We start from the raw sequence: 20691 nt of genomic DNA on the forward strand, positions 1-20691 counted from the left end.
TAAATACAACTTTTTTAGTCAATCTTTTAGTATCTATTTAAATACGCTGTTATAATTGGCATATTTTAATTTAGTCTAAATAATATAAACATGATTTTTTTTAAAATATTTTAACTTCTCTTACCCTAAGAACTTGCCTGAAATTTTACAAAGAGCAGATAGATAGCATGCACTAGTACATAGTATCTGGCAAAAAATTTGAAATAAAGCATAATTAGGGACAATATAATATGGTGAATTTCGATAGATCTGAAAGAACATCAAAAAACATTTCAATACACCATGTAACACTATAATGCAACAAAAAATCATGAAATTAATCAGTATATTAAATTTAAACTAATGTTATATATATATATATATATATATATATATATATATATGTGTGTGTGTGTATATATATATAACCTGTTATTAGTAATTAATATTAACATTACGACATAGGTACATTTTTTTCAAACACAAACATACTTGCTGATTTATTTGTATTGTTCCCAGTAGTTTGACATGCCTATAACGAATTATACTGTAAAAGTGCATCATGTATCAGTGAAAATGACACTACGTATTTGGTGAAGTACGTACCACTGAAAAAGTGTCGTACTTATTGAATAAGCAGAGTTCATAAAAATATACAAACAATAACACTGAAATATTCTGTTTTCAAAACAAAATTGGCCTAAAAAAAAAACCCATAAAATCTTGTCTCTAAACATAATATATAATGTTTATACGGAAAAACCCAAAACAAAAATAAGAAAATAAAAATTCCATAACCCAACATGGTGACTGATGTATTTGCCCAAAGCAGCGCCTGGCCACTGGGCAAGTCAACACCAACTGCCTAGTCAGCAATCCCCTCCACCAAGCCGCTCAGTTGCCTTTGCTTCCGAGTTGGAAGCAAGGATCTCTGGCATTTCAGTTGACACTGCAAATGTCTACTCAAACTTTGGAGACTGTCTGTAATGGATGCGGAAGCCTGAGAACTTTATCCCAGCCTCTACTTACTACAACATAGCTCCCCGTACGTAAATATAAGGTTTTATGGTTTTATTTTTAGGTAAATTTTGTTGTTAAAAAATTAGATTTCAGTGGTTTTTCTTGTTTTAGTAACTTCTGTATATTTTCAACAAAAATGATATTATGATGTTTCATAATAATTATTTCACCAAAACATTGTAATATTGACAGTGATATATTTTTACAACCAAGAAACAAGTTTACTTATAACAATATAAATAAATTGGTAAACATTTTCATGTTTAAAAATTAATCAACATTAGTAACATATAAAAATGCAATATCAAAAAAAGGTAAAATAATTATTTTCTATCCATTATGTAAAAACATGTTGGTACAAACTTCCGGTAAATATAATGACAATGAATTTTGATATTAAATAATTAAATTTTGGATATTTGAGAAGTTTTGCATAGATACTGCTTAATTTTATTATTTAACTAACATTTGGTTGATGTATGGTGCATTTACTTGCATTTTGGTGTTTATTAACATGTTTTCCAGCATTATTTCGGTTTTACTGTAATTTAGTGTAATTCACCATGAAATATTGTCCCTACCCACAGAGGCAGATCTGGGAAGACACATCGGAGAGGCTGTCTTACAAAGAAAGGATGTGTATCACAGATTGGCATTGGACTATTTACATATTTATGGTCTCAAATACTGAAATTTAATAGCTTCCTACAACTTTTGATGAAAGAAAAGATAAATTCATGAATTTAAGCATTTAAGTACACATTAATATAGCATTAAAAAAAAAAAAAAAAAAAAAAAAAAGTACCTACAGCCCCGATTATCCGTGAGTGCGACGAAAAAAAAAATTTTTTTGATTACAAACCTTTCAAGCAAAAACATGTGAATGATTTTTTTTTTAATAAAAGCGTAACCAAACAATTTTTGTTGACAGTACAGTACATATTTTTTTGTTTACTATTACTTATTTTAGTGATGTAAATGTAGGGCAAAGGTTTCGGCTGTACTGTAAATATTTTAAAAGTACCATGCATTTTATATTTTGATGTTTATTTTTAATAGTTATACGTACATATTTTAACTTTACTTGTTTGTTTGCATTTTGTTTGAATTGTTTATATGTTGTCTTTGTATATATGTGTCGTGCCCACCGCTAAAGCCCTCGGCTGTTGGTGGGCATGTTACAATATTAATAAATAAATTTAAAAAAAATTTTTTGTGCAATTAAACATAGTTTTTATGCTGAATTTTTTTTTGTGTTTTAGCCTCATTAAGTGTCCCCCCCCCCACCCCGGGGTAATCCGCGATACCCAATCCCGCGGACGATCGGGGCTTCGCTCGAAACCGACCTTCCTTGAACTGCTTGAACATGATGTCCAGGGTGGTGTCCTCGAACACAAAGTTGCAGGGGTTCTGGTAGAAACGGCACAGCGTCTTGAGCGGGGTGTTGTCGTCGGGGTCCACGAACGCCAGGTCCTTCACGTACAGCACCGTCACTATGTTGGTGCGCCGCCCCTCGTACACCGGGATGCGCGAGTAGCCTGCGCACACCGCCCAGTCACACGACTGTCAGACGCCGGCGTCGCACCCTATCCGATACCTCCATTTGTAATTACAAAGAGTAGGTACCTCGAATACATCCCTCGATTCCAACTCTGTATCTTCCAACAACTTAAAAAATTAAATATTGTTCAAGAAATGAAAACATATTAAATAAAATGTTGTAACATTCAAGCATTAAATGTTTCATTCTTGAATTAAGTAAAATATCCTGGGGAACTGCAATACGAAAGGTATGAAGAAAAACACAAACCTTTTCAATGTTAAATTTTTAATTTACTATATTCCTCCAATGTGTTTCTTTTAATGTTGAAACCTTTTACTTCATCTTAAATTTTTTTAATGCTAAAGATGATTGTATTAGAGGATTTGATTGGTTCAGTCCCTACTAAATATCCATGGCATTGTGGCTACCTACTGAATTTTAAGTGTACTGATTTTTAGCTACTGCAACTAAAATTTGTGGCCAGTTATATGTAAATAAATTTAAATTGTTTGAATTACATAAACTGGATTAAGTACTTCACTTTTAAATACAAATATGTTAAATGATTACTAATGGGAAAAAAAATTGTATTTTAACCCTATTGTACCTATGCTGCAAATAAAAAAATCTAAACATAAAACCCACTTTTTGATTTAAATAGATATGATGGCTAATTGTTTTAGTAAAAAAATACTGACACCTACAATCTTATAATGCAATAGCTACAATCTCTTTTTAAAACAAACTTTCAAAAGTCATAATTGTGAATTTTCTGACAATTAATTGCTCCCAAAAAAAACACCAATTACATAGGAACATGTTGTACAAAAGGTAAAGTTTACCAATATTACTAAGCCAATAAGGCAGAGCTAAAAAAATATTTTGGGACAACAATGTTATCAAAGAAACAATCTTATAAAAGTTTAATAATTCTATAACATAAGGGCTGCAATAGTCTCTTTTCTGCCTGTTTTGTTACACTGAATATTATTTTTTAGATTTATTAAATTTCTGATGGAGTTGTTTAACTCTACGATTGGTCACTGTTACTTTAAGGTTATTCTTACTGTTGACTTCTTTTAGGCCTTCACTTTTATGATACAAAAATATTTGTCTTTAAAATTTAATACTGAATTTGAACATCAGAAATGTGACCGATGGGTAATTTTTTATTACTGAATTATTTCCTAAGCAACTCCCATAACTAAAGTTTGTATTTATGACTGCACACAAATGAAAACCAACAATTTTTATTCACATTTTAACATTTTAATGGAGGCAGAAGAAGTCAGTAGCTATCACTATAATATGAGAGAAAATGGTATTAAAGAGTTTGAAATAAAAATCTTAGTAGTACTAGCTTAAATGTAAAGCTGAAAATGTTAAAATAAATATTAATGTTATCCACCAATACAAGCTAGTAAGGTCAAAATTTGGACATCCAGTTAGAAAGTTCCAAATTTTTGGTAGGGATGTTACAAAATTAAATAAATAAAATAAAAAATTGACCATAGAGATTAAATTACTATCAGCTAATACACATTGCCAGCAAATAATGTACTATGTAGTCATAGAGGGTAGAAGATAAAGAAAAATAACATGTTCTACTGAAGCCTATGGACACATAGTATTTAACATGAGTTACATACTACCAAGTTTAATTTACAAGAAATGCAATTCTATGATGTCAAAATAAGCTACAAAACAGTTAATGTGAACATCAATGGTAACAATACAATAGCATTTAGACTACATAACCACCATAAATTGAAAACTCAAATTAAAAATACAATTAGCCAAAGTATACAGATTTGATAGGGTTTAACTTCGCAGTAATGCAAAGACTTTAAGGCGACAAGACCTCAGAGGTTACAGTGGGTATCTTAGTTATCAGTTGTCATAAATTTGAATGATCCCAGACCTTTTAACATATGAGCATGATGCAACAGCACTCTAAGCCATTGAAGACCCCTAAAAAAATTAATCATTCGTTTCTATAAATACTACTTACTATTTTTTCTCCTATCTATACCTGAGTCACTTTTTGTTTTGTTTTAATGAAACCTGCTTATATCTATTCACCATACTTGGGAGCATACCCATAATTATATAATTTGGGTAGGAGGGGGAAGAGAGAACCTCTTTGCCCATAGTTTTCTTTGAAATTCTTTAATTTGTTGGTGAGAATAATTGTTAAGGATTTTCGGGGGGGGGGGGGGGGAGGGGGGGGAGAGGTGGGCATATCCCCTCCCCACACTTAACCCTGACCACACCAAATCTGTGCACAAACTGTTTGGAAATGAAAGTGTGAAAGAAAAAAAAAAAAAAAAAAACACTACTGACCCTGTTTCATTATCTCCGACACAGTCTCAAAGTCTAGGATAGTGTTGATATCGAGCATGAAAACATCCTCCAATTTGGTCATCACGTCCTTCACGATCTTCTTCCGCAGCTCCAGGGCTCCAGAGATGATGTTCACTTCATCTTTCTCCAGGTCGTTGTACTCGGTGGTCAGCTACAACAAGAAAACACACCAGTACGTTTACATGATTTTGTAATATTGTTTAATGCCAATATCATGAAAAAAAAAATTCTTACTTAGAACCTAACCTACTTTTGTACGAACACCAACAGTCGCCTAACCAGAATGTAAGGGAGTCGTAACTTACTATTTTTTTTTTTAATATTCATCAACACACACACACACACACACACACCTGTACTGGAAAATGTCCTGAACAAAAACATCAACAGGCTAGCATTCACACATTAGCACATTAATATCAGTTTTGTGATTTTCTTTGGACATGCTCTGGAAAGCTCAGAGCCAATTCAAAAACACAGAAAAAGAAGGAATTAATTATCACTACTTCACGCAGGATTTGTAACGGCAGACAGTCGGAAAATCACAACTCTGCTTCAACAATTGTTATTGAGTCTAGCCTAACTAAAGCTAGGAAATCATTTTTTTTTTTTTAACGAATTCCAGTTTCTCATTTTGTGGACAGCAAGGTCGCTAGAAACTAACAACACCTACAACCCAACAAAATGCAAGTAAAGTGGGGAAGGAATTGTTCGTGACCTACTGAAAGAAACCCTCCACCTGCCTGGAAGATTTTGGAAACATACGTAAAACCGAAATCACAACGACACGACCGGGATTTGATCTCCGGTTCTCAAGAATATGAATTATAATCCTGCACATTACCACAGTACTACCTTACTCTCCGTTTGTTCTTTCACACGTTCATGTAAAACATTTAAAAAAAATTATTAAAATTTTTTTTAAACATTTTCTATTAATTTTAATTACTATGGAATATGGTGTTAGCTGTTTTATTAATAACTCCCACTGAATAATGGTTGCTAACTAATAAACCGCAGCAAAGCACAATAGCAAAATTATATCAGTAGAACAACACAAAACTGCGAACTGATTAATAGTGTACCATAAAGCTAAACTAAAAATTGTGTGTGAGAAGGGGGGGGGGGGTGTTATAGAAGAGAGAGAAAACCAACAGTAATAGACTAATTAATGACCTACATATAGCTCCCAAACTGTAAGCAATGTAGACAAAATCAGACAGCATGGGGAACTTTTTTCCCCACTTATCACATTGTAAATAGTGTATGAATTATTTTCCTTCAAAAAATTCTAAAGGTCACTATGTGCAAATTATTAACAGAAAGCTTTCAAAATCTAATAATAACAAAGCAAAGCCTACATGAAGTAAGTTTTTCTTCTACCCCTTCCCTTTCCCTTCACATGTGTAACATTCCAAGTCTGTAAGAAATGTTGTTTCAGAGAAAAAAATTATTCCTTTAAAATTATTGAAGCGCTTTCTTCACAGTGTAGGATTTATCATATTTCCTTCACATATTTTTTGTTGCTATGATCTTGACAGATACTATGGAGTAATTTTTCAATCCTATCTTTCAATAAAAATCCCCATTTGTAATGTACTTTCATTTTAATAACTACATTTTATTATTCAATGTTTTTTTTCTGAATAAATATTCCTGTTTTGCAATTCACAAGTCTCTTTTTGAAGGAATACAATAGCAGTCACAAAATAAAACTCACAACCTATAAGACTAAATCCATGTTGTCAGTTGTGCAAATTGGCCAGTTTCCCATAAATTAAAACTGCTAATTCCTTCAATAAATATAATAATAAGGGTAGTATACATAGTTCTTGCCATGAGAATGAGTCTTGGCACGTTGCTTGGACAACTCCAAAACTTTCACTCACTTTCATTTACCTGAACTAGCAAATTATGGGGGGGGGGGGGGGGGAGACCCCTTAAGAAAATCCAACCCATGACGCACCTTGCATCAGCCAAAATAACATACTACATCCACTGATATTTCACAACTTTTTTTCCCCCAACTTTGGAGGGGAGGATATATCCCCCCTCCCCTGCATCAGTCACTGCACAATAACGATGAAACTGCAGGCATGGCCTTTTCCTCGTAAAGGTCATCCATAAAAATATGACATTTGCATCACACTTCAACACATGCGGTGAACTACAAAGGAGCTGCCCCTTCAAAACTCAATAAAAGTCAGCAAAGAAGAGTAAAGAGAATGTCTAAAACCATTTTTATTTATTTATTTATACACTTCAGAGCTTTAGTAACTACACTAGCAAGTCTTGTTCTTGAAACAATTTTTTACGTGTTTAGAACTTAAAAACACATCTACCACCGCAACCAAGTACTGAGCTTCTATTGGTCTCGGGCAGCAACGTACACGGAAGAGCCTCAGCATTGCCGTCTGCGTGCTACTGTGGAATCTGCGTTCCTTTGTTTCCGCGTCAATGTGGCTCGGGCCTAAATGGAAAGAGGCGGCACAGTGGCTAGACCAGAGGACCCAGGTTCAAACACCAATCCCGGCATCCTGATTTCGATCGCTTTTTCGTGGACTCCTGAAATAACTTTCACTCAAGCGCTGGCTCCTTGCATTGGGCCATGGTCCCATGGTCTACTGCTCTCCCGATACAAACGGAATTACAAAAACCCTGTTAACCTCCGCCCGAACGTCAGCGCCATGGGCGTAGATTACCCCCCCCCCCCCCGGAATTAAGCAGCCTCACACTGAGCAGGTCCTCCTGCGCTTGCAATAGCGTGGCTTTGAAAATGAGTTGGTAAAACGTCAACATAAAAAAAAACTTGAATTGGACGAAGAAGGGGTGTTACACAACAAACAAGCATCCGTGTCTGTAAACCCCACGGGAAAAATTCTCAGGCCGAAACCCCCTTTTTTTTCCAGTAAAATCCCCCCTTCCCTTGCGAATCTTACAGATTTAAGCCCCTGGTCGGCGCCATGCATCTAGCCGAGCGATTTACGTGAATTCATCCGTTCGTCGAAATATTTTTTTTTCCAAATCCAAGTGCAGACATCCAACCACCCACTTTCTCGCCCACAGAGATTTATCTCGCTGTTTGACATTTACGACGTGTACGTGATGTATAATGAAATCCTCGGAAATTTTTCGAGCCACGATTGCATTGTTTGATCGTGCTCCACAAAGCCTGTACTCTGGTGACAATTGACTGGCGCAATCAAACCGTACGTATTATCCCATTCGTCCGTCAGTAAAAAGTATGAGTTTGCCAACTTTTTACGAAGGGACGGATGCAATTTTTTTGGCCCTCTGATTGTCTGCACGTCGCATGTTCGACGGAAGGATGACGGACTGACAAGAAGCGACTGGCTACTGTAAAACAGGGAAACTATGTCACTGTGTCTCGCCGTCTTTAATTATTGACCTCTTTGTCGACAAAACGTAAAAAAAAAAAAAAAAAAGTACACACGAGTACAAGACATCTAAGTGAATTATGCTTTGTTAACTTAATTTTCCCCTCCACCCCCACCACATTTCGAGGGACATTTATAGATAAACAGGTATATTGTTGTACAGATTTATTGGTGATTTAAGAAAATACAAATGAAATGCCTTATGTTTCTACATACTAGTTTCCTTCAACAGAAATACATATAATTTATCGGGTAGGAAGCTTCTCCATTCCTTGAAGGGGAAAAAAAAAAAAAAAGATGGTGGACTCAGTCAATTGCGCACGTACTGTTCGACCGCAGTGTCGTATTCAAATGTTTCCCCTCCTGACGCCTCATTCAGTGGACCTTACACACCCTCTCTCACGGCCTCGATATCGTCTTCATGGACGCTGGTGGCCGGACGCCGTTTATGGCTTTGATTTTCTCCTTCATCACGACCATTCTGAAACTTCTGGGCCCAATCGAACACTTGCGTTTTACTTAGAGTAGCATCACCGAACTGTGCTTGGAGTCTCTTCACAATTTCACTTGACGTCGCACCTTCGCTGGCGAGGAAACGAACAAAAACCCGTCGCGCAACTGCCGCTGGTACTGTCTCAGCGACACTGACTAGTGACATGAGGTCGTAAGTGTGATGGCCGCAGGGATGTTAGACAGTGGCTCAACGAACCTGGTACAGATGTCACTAAAAGCTGGTATCTGAAAAAAAAACTGGTACACTCCAAGATCTTACACTGAAAAAGATCCTGTAGATTTTGTTTCATATATATAAAATGATATTTATATAAACTGCTTTAATACGATATATACTATGGAAACATAAAAGGATACACACGTGTCAACAAATAAAGTATGATAAGGTTGGTAACATATTTTTTATTCAATCGGCAAAAATGTTTTATCTTAACTGAAATAGTTTCGGTACCAATATTCATAAGAAACTCCTTAAGGTATCAATCACATAATATATTGTAGTTATATAAATGTGATTATAATTTTAATCTTTCAACAAAATAAACACATATATTAATAAATATTGAGGCCATCTCATTTAAAGTAAAGTTATAAAATTGTTAGTAAAAAAATAAACGTATAACAGCATGGCGGCATGGCACCGTGATCAATTTCTAGAGAACTAGCTTCTGAAATTATAAGATGGCCATAAAAACGTTAGCACCTAGTATGAATACTTTAAATTAAATTAGCACTAAAAATTTATCTTAAAATGCCGTTTTATTAATAGTATACAGATGGAATTATTACAACGCAACTATTCTAATTATTCGTCCCCGCCTAATGTTAATTGTTAATGCATGGTGCATCGCGCATGGTCGATGTTCAAAGTTGGTATTTCTGCATACCAGCACAATTTCTACTTGGTACATGGTACAAGACCCTGAAAAATGGTATATGTACCAACAAGTTGGTACGTCTAACATCCCTGGATGGCCGTGTGCATGCCTGTCCCCTCTCCCTCCCCCCTCGAAGCTTCTCAGCTCACCTCACCTCTCGAGTCCATTCAAAGATCGTAATACGACAATATGGGATACTCTGGCCAATCAGCATTGGCGACAGCGCGAGACACACACACACTGCATTGCTTTCACTCGACGCCGCTAGATGCCACTACTGTATACCAGTTTCACACACTTGTCTCGAGTATTATACTGACGACCTTATTGCAATATTTGGTAGAACGAACAAAATTTCCTGTTTATATTTGAATGATCTCGTGCATTTGCATGATACAAGGATTAAACTAACACCAGCAAGAATAACCTGCACACGTTTCAAGTTTTGAGATCGATGATCTATATCGGGCACTTCGGTCCTCCCCCCCACCCCCCTTCCCAATTTTGTTTTCTCGACACTGACCTTGCACGACGCCGAATCGACCGGGCGGCCAGATGTTGGGAGGGAATTCACGAAGGCAGAAGAGGAAGGAAACAGGGTATTGGGAGGGGGGTTTGCATAAAGTAGGGGGAGGGGAGGAGGTTTGTAAACAGCCTGTATTCCACAGACCGCATAGAGGCAGATCCGCGCAACGCAGCCCGTGTTATCTGACCGGGACCGACAGTGACAGTATCTGCAGGAAAGTAGAGGGGGGGGGGGGGGACGCCGAGCACGAGTGTGAAACTCGTTAAAACTATGTGTAACTCCCCTACCCCTTCCCAAATCATCAAGAGGGGGAGAAAAAAAACCACGTTGATAACGCCGCCAAACGCGACACGTCATTTCCTCTCTCCTGTGGTTCACTAGTCTCTGGCTTCTACAGGGAATTATTTTTTGTCTCCAACTTTCTCTGACGACAAGGCTGGAGGGGCAAAATTCGACAAAATACGGCTTCCAATTCCCTCCGTAAAAAAAAAGCCAGACAGATAAATTTATTTATTCCACACTATCTAAATTTGTTGATGCACTAGATCAGCTCAAAATTTCCTATTTTAAGATTATTTTTTTTATAATAATGCGCTACATTGATTGTGAGCAGTAATACATAAACTATTATCAGGCAAACAAACCAGTGAAAAATTTATTCACTCTATTTTGATAGCTACATATTTTGTGGTGTGGCATACCAGATATGTTTGCATCTCCTACTCATTTATATATAACAGGACTTTTTTTATTACAAAACAGCATTAAGAATTTTTCGCACAGTTGAAATCACTTTTACTAAACAATTAATCGTCAAGTTAGATAAATTAAATTTTTTTTAACCTAATACTTTGTATTAGAACCTCTATCCCGAGTGTTTTTGACGTGACAACGTCTAATAAATAGATGAACGCCGGCTGCACGCACGAAAAAGTATCCCGTTACGCACATTGTCCCGTTACACTCAGTGTACGCTTGCGCCGCATCTATCTCTCTTCCACTCGATTGGTACAACCATCGATTTGACTTTTTCGAGGCACATTAAACTTGAAGCACTCCCAATCGTTTCCTACTTTTCCTATCATCGTCCTATATTTAACAGAATAACACAGATTGGAAGAAGTTAAATAGCAAACATGTATAAAAGTTATAGTTAAAATAATCTCTTCGTTAAAGTAATAAACATATTTGAATTAATGAGTGCAAATAAAAGTAAATTTATCAATTAAATTGTAGATTTAATTTCACTCCTTCTTTGTATCCATACAAAATAGTGATAATTCAATAAAAAAATGATTCAATTTTATTCATAAAAGTATGCAATCTTTTCATGACTGTTTTGTTATGACGTTGTCACGTTAAACTATCGTCCATAAACCGACTTTACAGACAACCAATTTTTTTATTAGTAGTTATAGGCCCGCCCAACAGATAGCGTCACACATCGCGCGAAAATTGGTTTCAGTTTCCACTGTAAGAGTCGCCCGTCTATATCTGCCCTTGTTCTGTGCTGCAGTCCTTGGAGAAGCTAGCAGCAGGCGGGCTGGCAGCGCCCCAAAGGTGACGTGTTGCTGACGTCATGCGCGGCCGTGACTCGCCTGGAGGGGAACAGCGGAGGAAACGCAGACTGGCAGAGCATCTGAGCATCTTCGGAACACCTACGACCTACTTCAAGGCCCCACCACACTGTCAAAAATATTTGTCTCCAGTATATATGACAACAGAGTTGGAGGGAAAGTGTTGGACGGAAAATGGCTTCCAATTTTCTCCGTGAAATATATCTGGACAGATAACTTCAAGTATGTTTTACATCATGTCACTCTTTCAAAGTTTATTTTTGATCTGAGCTATCTCAAACTTTTCAATTTCCCCCCCCCCCCCCCCCCCTCAATTTTGAAATGAAATAATGCATCACAGTGCTGGACCTAATATTTAAAACTTATTAAAAAAAATTTGAACACGAATCAATCACAATAATATTCGTTACATAATGAAATAAATTCTCGAAGACTTTTTAAAGTAATACAAACATAACTTCGTTTTTACACCTAAAATGCTTTACATATTAAAATTAATTAATATATATATTTAACATTTTTAACTTCTCTAATCGGCCATTTGCTATTCCGCCATTTTAAAGAACCGTTCAGACGGAAACCGATGTTATTTCCGTGTTTACTGGTCACGGTTTTGATTGGCCCGATCGCATCCAACATCGAACTTATTTTATAACCTGTCCTACATGTAAAATATTTGATGGAAACTCAAGTCATCCATCAAACATGGCTGCACCAGTGACGTTTTCGGTGACGTCATAACCCTCCAACTTTGTTTGACACACCATAGTGGAAGGTGTCGGCAGCGAAAACTTGTCAGTAACAGGGCCATTAGCCACGACCCAGCTCCGAATTATTGTACAGGCTAATGGTGGACGAGGCCGACGAGGGGAAGGGGTAGAAGTGTATGACCGAAGGGTTTTTGGGAGGTAGGTATGGAATACCCCCCAGTTAAATAGTGAGTCAGTAATTTTGAAAAGAAACGGCCTCTTAGGGTGTTTTAACGCATTTATAACGTTACTCAAAAGTTGACAGTTTAAGTATCCGTCAAATAATATGTGCACGCTGGATGTTTGACGGAATAGGCCAATCAGAATCACGCCCAGCAAAAAACGGAAACGGCGTACGTTTCCGCCTCGACGAATCTTTAAAATGGCGAAGGAAACATGTGCGATTAAATACGTTATGGAGTTTAAATAATTTGTATTTATGAATTTCGAGTATAAAGAAATGTGCCCGAAAAAGTAATTAATGTTTCTATAACTTTTAAAGCTTGCAGTACATTGAAATTATTATGCACCGTCTATTAAAGTGGGTTCAAAAGTTAAAGAAACTCCACGATCACTTCTTGGCCTTACCTGCCGCATGAATCCGCACGGGATTGGTATAAATGTAATGAAATTTAATTTTTCTGTCTTACATTGGCAACGTGTGATGTTCACCCGTAATTTAAATCACATATAATACTAAATTTAGAGTATCATGCATATTAGTTTCAGTTGGATTTTGTAATGTTTAACTCTCTGTTATTGGACATAAAAGAAATTAGTGCTTAGGTTTGTTTCCCAACGTATTTCCTGTTGCAGCGCCAACTCTCTCCATATATTTTTTTTAATAAATTGTTTATTTTGAATAGCCAATGCAATGGTAGTTAATTTACAATAACACATACAAGGTTGTATGGAACACCCCTATAAAGCCCAGAGGTTCACGGCAACGTCCGCCCCGTTCCTCACCCGGGAAATACCCGGGTCAAGATACGGCGGGACTCTGAACCCGCGGTACAGCCTTGAAAAAAAAAAACAAGCTGCAAATTTAATAACAATCATCTCACGGTGCATTGTCTGAAAAAAAGAAAGAAAGAAAAACTCAAGTCCCGCAATTGTTTCTATTAAATAAGTCGGTCGCTGCAAGCGTCGCAGAAGCGCGGTCGACCGCATGCGCCAGTTTCCGGCCGTCGAAGGCCGCGCGGGAGACTGCGACCGCCGCAAGAAGCACGTAGCGCACTTTCGGCGTCTGCAACCAGGAACGTGACATTCAGCGGCATTGCTGCTCTTGTCGATAACGCAGAAACAGCTCGCCACAGTATATATATAAAAAAAATATATATCGCACGGCATCCTTCCAGTTTGCGATCACAAGCTCGCTTTGGAATTTCTACAACAGCCAGCTCCCACTGGTTGACGTAACTAACACAACTGAAACGGTGTGATATGAACGGTGACAGCTGCGTTCCACTACTACGTTCCTGGGCACAGACAAGAGCGAGAAAGAGGAGAAAAAGAATAAAGGAAGGAGTGTATTTTCAAGAGAATGCAAGGTGGCCATGCGAAGAAAAAGTAATTTCGCCCAGTAGCATTTCTACCAAATACACTAACGGGTTCTCGACTACAACTACACATTTCATTAATTTACTAATTCTCTTAGGATTTTAATCAGACTTAAAAAAAAAAGGGAGAAGGTTATCAATTCCACCCATATGTATGTATATGTTTTTCATTTATGTTCACGCATAACTTTTGATTGGGTTGGCCAATTTGAATGATTCCTTTTATTATGCCTTCAGGGTGGTTCCGTACAAATTTGATCAGGATTCGGCGGAAACCTTCCTCCACGGACAACGAATCGCTCGCGATAAATGCAATCGCAGTAAAGAGTGCACATTTCAACACAGAGCGACAACTGAACGGTTGAATAGGTGAACATGGCTCTAGCGGTCACCCATCTTACTTAAGGTAGAGCTCTTAATATTCGCATCTCAGCCAATGACTTGACATCGTGTGGTTCGTTCAACGGTTTGTTAGTTTCTAAATCACACAAATTTAGGCTTTTTTTAACACGACTTAGAGCCACGTATGCTTGACCAACTTAGGTACTGTTACGTCTCAACTGAAGACAAGTGAAACCATTCGACGTTCAATATCTCCATATCCTTAACGCCCTGAAACGTTGTACTTGACAGCTCTGGCTGCACTTCGGGCGTTCTGCAGTCCGACCATTTAGACTTTCCATGTATTACACCAAGCGAATGCTGTCTTTATAAAATCGATTCCCTCGATAAGCTATATCGAACGCTAGCCCGTCTCTTTGAACGCCGTAACTGAAGGTCTTTGACAGATCCAGATTTACATTTTACGACATACTTCTCTCTCTCTATTTGTGCCAAGCCGTAAATTTTTATCACTATCTGACTAGTGCACGCTTTTTCCGCATTCGGGTAGCATGCTTACTTGGTATAACCCATTGCTAAGCACCGAAAAAATTAAAATAAATTAATACTGAAAATAATAAAACCTACTTCCAACACGTAAATTAACAAAAAAGAAATTTATAATATAATATAAAATATTTAAAAATTAAATTAAATCGACTTTAAAAACATAAATGTACAAAAAAGAATAATAAAATACCTATCTTATTTTTGTACATAGAAAAAAATTAATGGTAAAAGCCTTAATCATAAAATATAAAATTATGTTGCGATTATGTACAGTTCCATAATCAAACCTATCTAATTTACGCATACGGAACAAAGTATTTAATTGATAATATTAATTTACAGACTCATTTTACGAAACTTTTATTATTATACGTATCACCTAATTTATAATCACTATTAAATCGGTGCCGTAGTCCAATGTATAAAATAGGAAATTAAATCAATTGTACCCAGTAAAATAAATCAACGACGACAATCATACTTTTTAGTCACCAATTTTATATTTGTTAAAAATACTTACGTAACGAATATCAAAATATATCTAGGGTTCAACTATTTACGTTTCATTATCCGTCTGTCGCTTCCTAATGCACGGAAAAAAGTAGCGAAAAATTAATTAAATTGAAGGGGAAAAAATTTAGACACGGAAACATAACATGATGAAAAATATATAAACCGCAAAGTAATAATAACATTATGTATTGTACTTTCGACAACTTTTGAACTTATATATAAACAGTAAACAAGCATGGCTACCACTGTATAGACGGAAGAGCTGGGCATTGCCTTGCGGGTCCGTGTCCGCTTGCGTGCCATTGTAGATACTTCGTTAGGAGAGATCATTCGTCTACGTGATCCGTTCCCCACGGGCCTAGCTGGGACGACGGTATAGTGTGTGCTAACTCCGCGTTGTAAGTGCGAGGGCTGCGGCGAGCACTTGGGCCTTGTTCTCCGTGCTGACATGTTCGCGAGGCGACAGCGACGTCTGCACCAACTTGTCACTGCGGCTGTTAGCACTTTTTTTTTCCTTGTCGTTGCTAAGCGAGTAACGCAACGTGGTCTTGTCTCGTCAATATCACAATTTGGTGTGAACCAGTACGAACCCATTTACCCACTTCGTTTTGCTGCAGATCAAGATAAGATAGCGATTCTGATAGCAAACAATGAGTGAGGGCGATTATATATAAAAAAAACTCACGTAATTATTACTATAAAACTTGAGGTTTTAATGCACGTAGAATTTTGAAACAACAATACATTACTTTTGTAAAACAATTCTCCCAGATCTTTGACATTAATTAAATCATAGTTTATTCGTGATGCACAAAAGGCCTAGAATATATTTTGTAGGTAATTATGGTTTGATTAACTAAAGGTCTACTATAATAATAACGTTTACGGAATGCAATATTGTGAAGCCCTCAAGAAGCTATTATTTAGGACTTAACTGCACGTTTTCGGTTCTGAGAACATGAATAGTACCCTAGTGTACCACTACCTAGGGATGTTAAAGAGGATGAGGAGATAATTTATCACTCAGAGGCAGTGGATACATAGCTAAAAGACTAGGCAAGGTGGCTTCAGTCACATAAGTATAGGTAAATCAGGATGAACAATATGACATAAAATCATAACAAGAGGTGAGCGTATCTTTAATTTAATATAACCTCATTTCGGTTAGAGTAAGATTTAACAACAGAGAACGCTACTGGCAAAGACATGCAGATAGTCGGTACAGGTTGGCCACTGAAGATGGAGTCACACGTACCCTTTAAGGTTAATACAAGTCACCTTACCTAGCCCTTTAACTATGTATCCACTGCCCCGGGTGAGCAAATTAGCTCCTCACCCTCTATAACATCCCCAGGTAAGTGGTGCATACCCGAGCGGAATGGATATCTCTTCTGCAGGGGTGGGTATGTTGGAGTGTGAAAGGCAATTACCTAACTACTGCTCTCAGAAACATTATTTCGATTTATTGTATACTTCTCCCATAGCATACTGCTTGATAAATTTTAAACACAAAGTTATTGTTTTCTTCGGTATGAATAAGCTTGACAATCCTAGCCAATCTCAGAGACTCGTAGCGAAGATTACTATGTACAGGGTGGGTCTCTGCGCCTCGAGTGGATTCTACATGCTCTGTTCCGTGTCTGAACCAAAGAAGCCCTTCCTCAACACGTGAGTCACTATGTACGTGTGTGTGAGTCTGCTGTGTCACGGGCCGGATTGCTCCTTCTGGAAACTCTCGTGTGCACAGCCTGACACAGAACCTTCCCAGGTTGCACGAAAAGCTTCCAGAGCATTCTGTTTTCCTGCCACATCTCCGCGGGTCGTAAAGATTGACCCGGCCACGTCAACTATAGAGCCGTCTTATTTGTTCTGAGATCACTCCTGTTGTCTGCCTGTACCAACAGACTGTTTGTTTACGATTTCCGGCGTGGAGCCATGGCTGATCGGCCCCAATTATCCAGTGTTAAAAAGTTTTTAATTTATTAATTATTATAACTGACTTGACTGTTCACAACAGTGGTACACAGTCGTTCAGTCGCACCTGTGTTTTCGTACCATGTGCTTCTCTGCCTGAGGACGGGAGCAGATAGCAGTTCCCGAAACGTCGCTTGTTTCTGTTTTGGAAAACTGTTGTGTTTGTTTCGTTTTTTCGTGTTTTTGTCTCGTTTCAACTGTTGTGCTGAATATTTTTGGGTTCAATATTTTTGTGCTGTCATCATTTGTGGGTTTTTTTTTTTCGTTCTCTTCTGTTTTGGAAAACTATTGTGTTTGTTTCGTCTTTTCGGTTTGTCTCGTTTCAACTGTTGTAATGAATTTTTTTGGGTTCAAAATTTTTGTGCTGTCATCATTTGTGGTTTTTTTTTTCGTTTTCTTAGTCCATTTTTCTTTGTTTTTCCTTGTTTGTTGACCATATTCCTGTTATGGAATATTATGTGGTGTTTATATCCTGTTGACAACAGCAATTTTTTGCTTAATTTGTGTTTTTTGTCTTTTGGGTATTTTTTAGTTTTCTTCTACAGAAAAAGTGCTTAGCAATGGCGTATGTCCAAAAGCTTACATCAAGTCAGTGGTACACTAGCTAGACTGAACTGGTATTGGTGTCCACTTTCTTGTTCGCCTTTCATGTTCGCAGAGGCCCGTGTGGGTACTGGGTTTAGGCAGGTACATGGACTATAACACCAGTAAGGGGAGAAGAGAGAGAGAGTGAGGTCGCTTACTGTCCAGCTGATGGGTCTGCGCCAAGTTTGCGAGACATCCAGAGCAATGGTGTTCAAACTGTTTGTGGACACGTTTTTTGAAGGACAGTGTTTTACTGACGTCACTGTGTTTTAACGGCGGTAAATTCTAATCAACACTTATTAATCATCATCAGGTGTGGTCAAGCACCAGTTCCGCAATGTCCCCCACATCCGAACTCACCTGAAGTATAAACCTATACGTACTTGTCCCCGGGAGCACTGCCGTCGAGGGAAACTTAGGGTCTGGGGGCAAATAATTATTGTCGGACCCCTCCCCGATACTTAGTGTGCAATTTTTTTTTAGATCCCACAATTTAAAAAAAAATAAATATATATGTACTTTTTTTTTATCGTGTAAACATTGCTGTAACCAAAACTGTAAAAAAACCGTGATCTGCGCGCATCGCGGAACTTGTAAGGTTCCCAAGGAATCCTACCAGGAATAGACTTGTCATTTCGTCCAACCCTCAGGGTAAACTCATGCACTGCACTGAAACGATGTCGTAACTCAAGCAGACCACGCCCCCCCCCCCCCTCCGAACCATCAACTGGTGCCTGGAGGATGTTGTCCCCCCCCCCCTTGACACGTCCGCACGACGGCCCTGCGCAGGAAGTGACATCACAAGGGCTGTCCGAACTGGAAGTGAAGTAGGCAAGTACATATGCAAGGAAACCAATATGTGTAATTCTCGCGTATACTTCCGAGTTAAAGAAACGTCAACGTTTTGAAAAAAAAAAAAGTTTTGAACGTTATTTATGATTTATTTTTGTAAAATCATTTCAACTTTATATTTCAGCCAATCCATTTGTAACGGATGCTACATTCCCACTACTTGTAACAGTGATATATTATGAAAAATTAAAATATATTGTGTATTTTATATAGAAACAAATAAAGTAGGGAGCGGCTTTTTCCCTGCCAAAATGTAATTGTGAAGACTTTAATTTTACGGAATATATTCTTTTTTAAAGAGCTGTAACGGATGCTACCTCCACACAATTCAGAATAGCAGTTTGAGACACATTCCTCTAAAGTTTAGCTTCTGCATCAGAGACAGCAGTGTAACTTTATTTCTCCTGATAAAAGAAGGATATAAGATTGTTCTTGTTATATTTAAATACTAGTATCACAATTATAAAGTTTATTGTAATGATTACAAACATGTAACGGATTCTACACAGTTCCTGTAACGGATTCTACAAGTGAATGTAACATGTATTCCTAAACTTCTACGTTACTGTAAAAAAACAGTCACTGGTGTAATGAATGTAACAAATTTTATTTTACAAGTTTAACATTTTTACAAACAAGTAGGCTCTGCTTATTCAAGAATAGTTTGATGAAATTATTAGTTGCCTTTGGTTACAAAACATCTTAAACAGTAACAACATACTTTCAAAACACTTACCCATTTACTTACATGGTGATAAAACTATTAAGATATTATAGGCATAATTTTTTGTTTTACATAAACACAGTTACTATAGTTCTTGATAAACATTTACTTGAAAGTGTACTCATACGTTTGAGGCTGATTTTAAAATAATCCATTTGGAAACACAACTAATTAACATCAAGTGCATTTTGAAACTGATATACCAGCCTGAGTCCTTGAAATGTAACACTAGGAACGTGTAAAATTTTGCTAACTTGCTCAAAGCGTATATATTTTTCATCACTTTCATCGGTAATGAATAGTCTGTTATTTCCATATTGTTTCAAAAACATTACCCGCAATTCCTCTTCTTCATCACAAGCGGTCTGACATATTGCTGCATATTTGAAATGGTGGTTTTTTGTAGATTCAAAATTTACTATTACGAAGGTGCCGGGTTTAATGTTCTTCTTCCTTATTTCACATTCAGTTTGAGAATTTGATTGTGATTCATTAGAAGGTTGCAAAAATGATGCGCAGTGTCGCGGTTGGTCCAGTGGTTGAGGCTGATCGTCTAATGACTCATCAGAGTAGACTTCATTGAATTTCAAAAGTTTCTTTTCACACAGTTCATCTTTTGGAGATATGTCAATCACTTTCTTCTCTGAATAAGCAGTCAGACCTACTAATATACTAGTTCTATTCAACATTTTGAAGAAATGATAATCCCTTATTCCTGGAACTTCTCTAATGTTCTCCCAGCGTTTAGCCAGAAGATTTTGAGCAGTCTCGTCAACATCTTGTTTGGAAACATACAGAACTTGTGTTTTGTTACAGGTTTTTTCTGCACTTAGATAGAAGTCATAGGACGAAGTGATCTCAGTGGCTCTAGATTTCACACTCAGCCACACATTTCTCTTAATTTTTCCACCTATTGCATCTACTGCACCCTTTTCATGTCCAGGTGCAAATGTATTCCATTCTACAGTAGACACATTCAGGTCATCAGCAAGGTGCAGTATATTGAAAGCAGTGTACCTGCTTCTGAACTGCCCTGAACAGTTGTC

At 37.3% G+C, this 20691-nt stretch overlaps 1 protein-coding gene across 1 annotated transcript in view; it reads right to left on the bottom strand.

Annotated features, from left to right (window-relative positions):
* The window catches only part of LOC134535876 (unextended protein), a 154067-nt gene that overhangs the window by 12617 nt on the left and 120759 nt on the right, over positions 1 to 20691 (bottom strand). The window contains exons 4-5 of the mRNA XM_063375220.1: positions 4886 to 5057; positions 2346 to 2537 (exon numbers count right to left, since the gene is read on the bottom strand). Of these exons, the coding sequence (XP_063231290.1) occupies positions 2346 to 2537; positions 4886 to 5057 (364 nt within the window). The remainder of the gene's footprint in view (positions 1 to 2345; positions 2538 to 4885; positions 5058 to 20691) is intronic.

Source organism: Bacillus rossius, chromosome 10 (genome assembly GCF_032445375.1).
Source record: "Bacillus rossius redtenbacheri isolate Brsri chromosome 10, Brsri_v3, whole genome shotgun sequence".
Lineage (NCBI taxonomy): Eukaryota > Metazoa > Arthropoda > Insecta > Phasmatodea > Bacillidae > Bacillus > Bacillus rossius.